The sequence below is a fragment of the Tachysurus fulvidraco genome, chromosome 13, assembly GCF_022655615.1.
Source record: "Tachysurus fulvidraco isolate hzauxx_2018 chromosome 13, HZAU_PFXX_2.0, whole genome shotgun sequence".
NCBI lineage: Eukaryota > Metazoa > Chordata > Actinopteri > Siluriformes > Bagridae > Tachysurus > Tachysurus fulvidraco.
This window is the reverse complement of record NC_062530.1, coordinates 27062976-27072975: the sequence shown is the minus strand read 5'-3', so window position 1 is coordinate 27072975 and position 10000 is coordinate 27062976. Positions and strand designations below refer to the sequence as shown.

Sequence of the window (10000 nt, the reverse complement as noted above, 5' to 3'; positions counted from 1 at the left end):
TGACACACTACACACACACACACACACTACACACTGTGACACACTACACACTGTGACACACTACACACTCATTGAAGAGTGTAGTGTGTCACAGTGTGTGTGTGTGTGTGTGGTGTGTCACAGTGTGTGTGTCAGTGTGTGTGTAGTTTGTCAGTGTGTGTGTAGTTTGTCAGTGTGTGTGTAGTGTCAGTGTGTGTGTGGTGTCACAGAGTGTGTGTATCAGTATGTGTAGTGCGTCACAGTGTGTGTAGTGTGTGTGTGACAGTGTGTCACAGTGTGTGTCTGGTGTCAGTGTATGTATTGCGTCACAGTGTGTGTAGTGTGTGTGTGTGTGTCTGTCACATTGTGTGTAGTGTGTGTGTGACAGTGTGTCACAGTGTGTGTAGTGTGTCCGTGTGTGTGTGTGTGTGACAGTGTGTCAATCAGCCTTAAAGGCAGGGTCTCCGATTTTTGAGAAATGCTTTGAGTCGGGCCGAATAATAAACAAAAAACAAGTGTTCAGTGCGCGTGTGTGACATTAGCAGAAAGCGGTTTTAACATCGACATGGAGGATAAAAACAAAGAAAGAAAGAGAAAAAAGACTTACGATAAGGACAAGAAGTAGGACGTGTTAATATAGGATCAGCTTTCCAGCGCTGGAGAGAACTGAAGGAGCAGGAAGTCGGCCACATATTCACAGGTTGGAGTTTCCCGAGTCAATAACTCCTGAGCTAAACGCTGTTACTACACAAATAACACCTCTTTTCTATCGTAGTAATGTAGAGAGGCAGCTACAACCGCGTTTTGTGTAGTAACAGCGTTTAGCTCAGGAGTTATCGACTCGGGAAACTCCGACCTGTGAATATGTGGCCGACTTTACTTAAGACGCCGAGGCGCTTTTTTCCTTCTCGATAGGTGAGTAACGTTGGTTTTGCTTTGTTACACAGAACTAATATATGCCTTTGTCCTTTACATCATTATGCTTGTGTGGCATTTTTGCTTGTTTGTTTATCTACAATCGTATTGTTCTTCCCTTCAGCTATGATAAAGACACGTTTCTTTCTGTTAGTCGCCTGGGTCACGTACGTATGTGTGGGCGGAGCTATCGATACAGGGGTGGGAGCCGTTTGGGTTAGGGGCGTGTTTGTTTTGGTGACTTTATATGTCGACATTGGCTTTCAAACATCGGAGACCCCACCTTTAACCTGGAAATGCTAAAATTCTCCCTTCTGAGCTTTACAGACCACAGCAGTGTGTAATGCTGGATTCTGATTGGTCAGACGGTGATGAACAGCAGCACACATCTGTAACTCAGTCTGATGTCTTTATAGTCAGGAGGATTAGAAACACTGCACATGTGCACATGCCCAAAAGGTCAAAGGTGAACACTCCCACACAGAGCAGAGAAAGAGCAACAACCTTGTAGATGGGTGTGTCCATTTGTTTTACACACACTCACAGAGGGGGGGGAGAGAAAGAGAGAGAGAGAGAGTGAGGTAGAGAGAGCGAGAGAAAGAAAGAGAGAGAGGGAGGGAGAGAGGGGGAGGGGAGGGAGGGAGAGAGAGAGGTCAGTGAAACTCAGCATAATGATAAAATAAATAACAAAAAACTGAGATGGAAAGAAAAGTCTACAAAATGAGCCATGCATGTGTGTGTGTGTGTGTGTGTGTGTGTGTGTGTGAGAGAGAGTGTGCATGTGTGTGTGTGTGTGTGTGTGTGTGTTTGTGTGTGAGAGAGAGAGAGAGAGAGAGTGTGCATGTGTGTGTGTGAGAGAGTGTGCATGTGTGTGTGTGAGAGAGTGTGCATGTGTGTGTGTGAGAGAGTGTGCGTGTGTGTGTGTGCGAGAGAGAGAGAGTGTGTGTGTGTGTGAGAGTGTGCATGTGAGAGAGAGAGAGAGAGAGAGAGAGAGTGCGTGTGTGTGTGCGTGTGTGAGTGCGTGTGTGTGTGAGAGTGTGTGTGTGAGAGTGTGAGAGAGAGTGTGTGTGTGTGTGTGTGTGAGTGTGTGTGTGTGTGAGAGAGTGTGAGAGAGTGTGTGTGTGTGTGTGGCCATAATGTTCTATAAAAGCACTTTGTGCTTGGTGAATTTCTGAGTTAATCCCAGTTCAGGAAATAGGCCATTATCATGCACACACGCGCACACAGCCCAGACTCTCATTATCCTGTGTGTGTGTGTGTGTGTGTGTGTGTGTGTGTGTGTGCGTGAGAGAGAGAGTGTGTGTGTGAGAGAGAGAGAGAGAGAGTGTGTGCATGTACGTGTGTGTGTGTGTGTGAGAGAGTGTGCGTGTACGTGTGTGCGTGTGTGTGAGAGTGTGCGTGTGTGTGAGAGTGTGTGCGTGTGTGAGAGTGTGTGCGTGTGTGAGAGTGTGTGCGTGTGTGAGAGTGTGTGCGTGTGTGAGAGTGTGTGCGTGTGTGAGAGTGTGTGCGTGTGTGAGAGAGTGTGCGTGTGTGAGAGAGTGTGCGTGTGTGTGCGTGCGCGTGTGTGTGAGAGAGTGTGTGTGTGAGAGAGTGTGTGTGTGTGTGTGAGAGTGTGCGTGTGTGTGTGTGTGCGCGCGCGTGTGTGTGTGTGTGTGTGTGTGCGTGTGTCAGTCAGTTACCCAGGTCGTTGTTTTTAGTGATAGCGGCTGCTGCTTGAGCTCGAGGTCCCTGATGATTGAAGTGATATCCGAATTTCACGATACTGGTGTTTACCTCCAGCATTTTAGCGATCTCCATCTCCACTGTAGTGCCCAGCTGCTGCCTCTGTACACACACACACACACACACACACACACACACACACACACACACACACACACACACACTTCATTAAATCACGTCGTACTACAGAGAATATTTTTATCTGCCATCGTTATGTGACCTTGAGCATTTTTACTGTGTTCAGGAGAACAATCTTTCCTTTTTAATCAAAAGATAAAAGTTACTTTAGAAAGAACAGTATTAAAAAGGTGTGTGTGTGTGTGTGTGTGTGTGTGTGTGTGTGTGTGTGTGTGTGTGTGTGTGTGTGTGTACCTGATTATCAATCTTGATCTCAGAGAGTGTGTCGTTGTCTTTCAGAGCCTCCACAAGAGCCTGAACTCCAGAACCAGTGATGAAATTTGACTCCAAGTTCAAACTCCTCAGTGTCTTATTCACTCTCAGCATGTCTGCAAACGCCTACACACACACACACACACACACACACACACACACACACACACACACACACACACACACAATATAAACAAACACAATCCCAGAACAAACACACTGCAGATGTAATCAAACCTGGTGTTTATTTATAAACCTCTGAGGAAACCAGAACAAACTTAACAACAGCATCATATTAGTTCCATCTCTGCTTAATAAACACTGGTGTGTTCAGTAGGGGGGGGGGGGTCTCACCACGGCGATGGGGTCGTTGCTGCGTGTTGCAGCGAGGCTGAACTTCTTCACCTGCGTGTTTGTCTCCAAGGCTTTGGCGAAGTCTCTAAGTGTGGGGATGGGAATGTTCTAGAAAGAAAAATAAACAAACCTGTAAGTCTGTACTTAAGCTGGTTAGAAGTCAGATAAAATAAATAATTAATACTGATCCGATCCGTTCGGTACGGGCTTTTATACTGACGTCTGATCAGTACGGGCTTTTATACTGACGTCTGATCAGTACGGGCTTTTATACTGACGTCTGATCAGTACGGGCTTTTATACTGACGTCTGATCAGTACGGGCTTTTATACTGACGTCTGATCAGTACGGGCTTTTATACTGACGCCTGATCAGTACGGGCTTTTATACTGACGTCTGATCAGTACGGGCTTTTATACGGACGTGATGGTCAATTAATGTGACTCGAGTTACCTACTGAGTCAATTCAATTGCGTCTGAGGTCGAATCAGTACTTTAAATATGCTGAGCTTGTGAGGTCGAGTCAGTACTTCAGCGCTTGTGAGGTCGAGTCGGTACTTCAGCGCTTGTGAGGGCGAGTCTGTACTTCAGCGCTTGTGAGGGCGAGTCGGTACTTCAGCGCTTGTGAGGGCGAGTCGGTACTTCAGCGCTTGTGAGGGCGAGTCGGTACTTCAGCGCTTGTGAGGGCGAGTCGGTACTTCAGCGCTTGTGAGGGCGAGTCGGTACTTCAGCGCTTGTGAGGGCGAGTCGGTACTTCAGCGCTTGTGAGGGCGAGTCGGTACTTCAGCGCTTGTGAGGGCGAGTCGGTACTTCAGCGCTTGTGAGGGCGAGTCGGTACTTCAGCGCTTGTGAGGGCGAGTCGGTACTTCAGCGCTTGTGAGGGCGAGTCTGTACTTCAGCGCTTGTGAGGGCGAGTCGGTACTTCAGCGCTTGTGAGGGCGAGTCGGTACTTCAGCGCTTGTGAGGGCGAGTCGGTACTTCAGCGCTTGTGAGGGCGAGTCGGTACTTCAGCGCTTGTGAGGGCGAGTCGGTACTTCAGCGCTTGTGAGGGCGAGTCAGTACTTGTGAGGTCGAGTCAGTACTTGTGAGGTCGAGTCATTACTTCAGCGCTTGTGAGGGCGAGTCGGTACTTCAGCGCTTGTGAGGTCGAGTCAGTACTTGTGAGGTCGAGTCAGTGCTTGTGAGGTCGAGTCAGTGCTTGTGAGGTCGAGTCAGTGCTTGTGAGGTCGAGTCAGTGCTTGTGAGGTCGAGTCAGTGCTTGTGAGGTCGAGTCAGTACTTCAGTGCTTGTGAAGTCGAGTCAGTACTTCAGCACTTGTGAGGTCGAGTCAGTACTTCAGCGCTTGTGAGGTCGAGTCAGTGCTTCAGCGCTTGTGAGGTCGAGTCAGTGCTTGTGAGGTCGAGTCAGTGCTTGTGAGGTCGAGTCAGTGCTTGTGAGGTCGAGTCAGTGCTTGTGAGGTCGAGTCAGTACTTGTGAGGTCGAGTCAGTACTTGTGAGGTCGAGTCAGTGCTTGTGAGGTCGAGTCAGTGCTTGTGAGGTCGAGTCAGTACTTGTGAGGTCGAGTCAGTGCTTGTGAGGCGGTCACCTTTATGTTGTTGAGGTTGACCTCAGTGAGCGTGGGGTCGTTGCTCTTTATCCTCTGCAGAGTTTCGTCCACATTAGTGGGGTTCGGCGGCTCATCAAACACCGGCTTCACTTTCTCTCCTTTAATTACATCTGAAATTATATAAATAATTCCACAGTCACTAACACAGTGAGCACGAGTCTCATACAGCGTCTCCAAGTTCACTAGTTAGGACACTGACCAGTACTCTAACCTGCTGACTAGCATCACAGGACGGGGGTGTGTGTGTGTGTGTGTGTGTGTGTGTGTGTGTGTGTGTGTGTGTTGATGTTTGATGGTTATTTATTTATTTATTATAATCTGAGACATGTGATTTAACTTTATAGCTAAAAACATCACAAAGCGAATGCCTACTGTTGGTGCCGTCTTTGCCGGACGTCCCGTCGTAGGTCTGCGTGCTGGTCACGAGCGAGTGGACGCCGAGGATCGCTGCAAAACAACAGGTTATCATCAGTCAGTGGGGGACAAAAGTGCAGAGAGAAAGCACCAGCGAGCCCTTCGTTATGAGCCAGGATGCTGGAGATGTCTCAGTAACTGCTGCAAAATGACATCAGCACAAACGTCACTGTATAAACTCGCTCTCTCTCAAGAGCAAAATTAAACAGGAAACAGGAAATTGCATCGCCGTTACTATGGAAACGTTGCACAATTCCCAGCTCAATCAGCTGAGGTTCTTTAGTGTGTTATGAACAACATTAATCACAGTAATGAACGTTACACATAACGAGCATGGTGCTGCGGCTACAAGAGAGTCTGTAAGTCACCTGCGAGGTCAGACAGCTCCGTGTCTGTAACGCCAGACAAAGCCTCTTCCAGTTCCGGGTCGAGGGTCGTCACATCCTCCTTACTGGCCTCCAGTGGCTTCTGTTTAGGTACCCAAGCCTTTCCTAGAGGATCATGGGAGAAAGACACCATCACTTTCACACAGTTCCTGATCGGCGAAGCCTCAGACTCTGATGTCCTCAACAATCTTCTTTATCATTAAAATGTGTGTGTGGGGTGGGGGGTGGAGTGTGTGTGTGTGTGTGTGTGTGTGTGTGTGGGTGGGGGAGTGTTCCAGGTGTGCAGAACAAACTTATAATGAAGGCTATCAGCAAAATAACACTGACGACTAGATCAAGTCTATTAGCTCATTCTGATCCAGATGCTCAGTAGTGAACACACACACACACACACACACACACACACACACACACGTCATTAGCAACAGCAACGGCAAACAGGAAATGCACAATAAGCCAGTGTGGCTGCAGAAAAGAATAGTGTGTGTGAGAGAGAAAGAGAGAGAGAGAGAGAGTGAGTATGTGTGTGTGTGTGTGTGTGTGTGTGTGTGTGTGTGTGTGTGTGTGAGAGAGATGACATCATGTTGCCACAATCAGAAAACATATAGAGAGTACAGTCACACACCATCATCTCTCTTCCTCTCACTCTCTCTCTCTCTCTCTCACACACACACACACACACACACTCACATTAACGTCTCTAATATCCAAGCCACATTTCTGAGCAAAACACACAAAACAACACTGTAACCATGGCAACATAACACTATTACCACGCCCAGCTAGCGTCGAACAACTAAGCAGCCTCACCTGGGGGTCTAGATTAGATTTATTAGTCCCAGTGAAGTGGATGTAATAGAGCGAGTTCTTGCCTACGACTGGTTTCCATGGCTACAGTGTGAACACTGAGTTTCGCTCTCAGTAGTGCCTGAGCACGAGTCCTCACCAGGTCACGTGTGTTTACGGCGCACAATCGTCCTGCTGTGTCAGAACTCGGCCCGATGCCACGCTGACTCGCTGTGGGTGTTTTTGGGCACGGCTCTCCCTCTGGTTTGACCTTGGCTGCCCTTACCCACCCCCAGCACACACACACACACACACTTCCTGTTTTCTGTGTTGACCACTATACACAACGTGTGCCAGTGTCCCTGCTCAGACCGTGAGAAAGAGCGCTGATGGAGAATCCAGTCTGATGCATTCAGGGTCATCTGTGCTCCTGTAGAGGGACGAAGTCAAGCTGACTGAAGCCAGAGACCACACACCCCCCCCTCCCCCAGGGGCTAATAAAGGGGGCGTGTTCTAACACCACTGTTTCACAAACCAGCACTTCTCCATCCAAGTGTAAAGCCCTCACCACTTACTGAGCAAGCAGGAAATCACACTAACAAGACGTCTAACTGTCAGAGCGAGCTGCAGCGAACCACGTCATCTAGTTAGTGTAATGCAGTTAACCAGGTGTGTGTCACACACACTCACACACTCATACACACACTCACCCCACACTCACCCCACACTCACCCCACACTCACCCCACACTCACCCCACACTCACCCCACACTCACACTGTTGTTTTCAGACGGTCAGAATCTCCACTGGAATGAAGTGATGGAGTTTTATTGTAAACAACATTAAACCCCAATTATTAAACCCGTGTGATATTTTGCGCTGTCGTTAACGGCAACGATCCGTCTCTCATCCCAGACATCATACACGACTGGATGTATCACAGGACGGCCGCCGAGTGGACGGAATTCACCAGAAGGACTTTGAACTCTTGCTGTAATGTAATCTAAGGTTACAAGCTGGTTACCATAACAACACAGACCCTGTTAGTGGTTAAAGTCTTAAACAGCGCTGATGCTGATTCAGTAGTCAGCAGGTCACAGACACGGAGCTTCAGAGGTCAGACAAATCCAATCAGAATCCTGAGATAAAGACGGACACAACACACGTGTGTGTGTGTGTGTGTGTGTGTGTGTGTGTGTGTGTGTGAGCAGATTGTCAGGGTTTCAGTACCAGAAATAAACAGTGCTAGAGAATTAACTCTGATCTTATACCATGTCTGATTAAAAGGGCTTTTTACACCTGGTCACTTCCTGCGTTTTCCGTGATCAGATATCTACCCCATGGTAAAAAGACCAGGTCTAAATGCCCTCCGAAACGTTTTGGAGACGAATATAAACCCGATGGTACAAACCCCTTCAGGAGGTGGTCTGGGACGCGTTACAGATGAAACTGGACAGGTGTAAATGCATGTGGTTGTTCGAGCCACATACGTCAGCGCTAAACTCCTCACAAACGGAAGTACGTCACTCGCAGGTGACCTTTCACCCAGGCGTCTCGTCGGGGCTTAAAACGCGCTGCTGCCGCCAGCGAAAACGCAGCAAACAGTAAACGCTGTTTTTTGTAGCATAAACATCGTACCGGGTTCTGAAAACCGCAGACACCAAAGTGTGTTCTGTTTCAATTACCCCGGAAATGAGGTCAAATATATTAGCATTTTGGGCGGGAGCAGAAAGATCGGATCGATGTCCGATTCGCTGAGACGCGTTTATGTGGCCGGATGTAAATGGGACAGTAAAATCAGATACAAGGCACGAAGTGACCGGGTGTAAAAAGGCCATAAGAGTCAGTGTGAAATCAGAGCTGGACACTAAGGACACACACACACACACACACACACACACACACACACACACACAGACACACACACACACAGACACACACACACACAGACACACACACACACAGACACACACACACACAGACACACACACACACAGACACACACACACACAGACACACACACACACAGACACACACACAGACACACACACAGACACACACACAGACACACACACACACACACACACACACACACACACACACACACACACACACACACACACACACACACATTTATACAATAACAAACGGGTCTGGACACAAACTAAACCCAGGCTACGCTAGCAGACACTTAGCTTCTGATGCGGAGTCGTGTAAAACTACAGAGTTGCGTCACACACAACACACTGAAGCACCACAGAAACCTCCGGCACCATAAACATTCTCAGAGCATAAACACGAGACCATGGTGATATCCCACAATCCCTCTGTGCCCCGGCAGCGTTGCTATGGAAACGGCACCGGAAAGCAGAACGAAAGAAAGACTGAGACATGGAAAGGAACTCTCACAATTCTGCAGTCCCAGAGGAATCCCGGCACTTCCTGCCTCTCACAGAGCCCATAAACCCTCAGGGCTCGAGTTCAAGCTGAAGACCTTCAGCTGGTCCGGGAGCAAGTGAGAGTTACTGACTCGTCTCTAAGGCAGAAACCTACACCAGAAGGTCACGTGACTCTGATACTCCCCAAGACACTACACTGTGTCAAGAGCCTAAATTCCAGATCGTTGTGTTCTAGAGGATTCATGTTGAAGAAAGATACCCAGAATCCTCTAGAAATGTGTCAGTGAGAAATGTACAGGAGGAAGTGTGTGTGTGTGTCTGTAGTGTGTGTGTGTGTGTGTGTAGTGTGTGTATAGTGTGTGTGTGTAGTGTGTGTGTGTGTGTGTGTAGTGTGTGTGTCTGTAGTGTGTGTGTGTGTGTGTGTGTGTATAGTGTGTGTGTGTGTGTAATGTGTGTATAGTGTGTAGTGTGTGTGTGTAGTGTGTGTGTATAGTGTGTATGTGTGTAGTGTGTATGTGTGTGTATAGTGTGTATGTGTGTGTAGTGTGTATGTGTGTGTAGTGTGTATGTGTGTAGTGTGTAGTGTGTAGTGTGTGTGCGCTTAACTTTTGTCTGTACTTGAAGCTCAAGGTCGTAATGACAGCATGACAAACGAGTTTCCAACACACACACACACACGCGCGCACACACGCATGCTTTAGTCTCTGTAGCTGGAAATCTGGGACTCTGCGTGTGTGTGTGTGTGTGTCTGTGTGTGTGTGTTGAAGTTTGAAAGGAAGAGTAAGTTACATCACAGCGTAAGTGAGTAGGGGTAGTAGGTAGCGCTAATTGTTACCCATTTCTCACACACACACACAGACACACACACACACGACACACACACAGACACACACACACACTGCATGTAAAAATGGTAACAGAGCTCCCTACACTAGCAGGAGTAGCGTGTCAGACAGAGAGCAGGACTTACTGTCTTACATCTGTAGGATCTGGGAGGAAAAGAAAAATGACATTACTAAAGGGAAAGGCTTTGTGCAGTGTGTGTGTGT

At 48.0% G+C, this 10000-nt stretch overlaps 1 protein-coding gene across 2 annotated transcripts in view; it reads right to left on the bottom strand.

The window, feature by feature from the left end:
• The window catches only part of tmod2 (tropomodulin 2), a 24456-nt gene that overhangs the window by 1485 nt on the left and 12971 nt on the right, over positions 1-10000 (bottom strand). For both annotated transcript variants that reach the window (XM_027171147.2, XM_027171148.2), the window contains exons 4-9: positions 5749-5871; positions 5339-5413; positions 4946-5076; positions 3361-3468; positions 2989-3132; positions 2574-2718 (exon numbers count right to left, since the gene is read on the bottom strand). In XM_027171147.2, coding sequence (XP_027026948.2) covers positions 2574-2718; positions 2989-3132; positions 3361-3468; positions 4946-5076; positions 5339-5413; positions 5749-5871 — 726 coding nt within the window. The remainder of the gene's footprint in view (positions 1-2573; positions 2719-2988; positions 3133-3360; positions 3469-4945; positions 5077-5338; positions 5414-5748; positions 5872-10000) is intronic.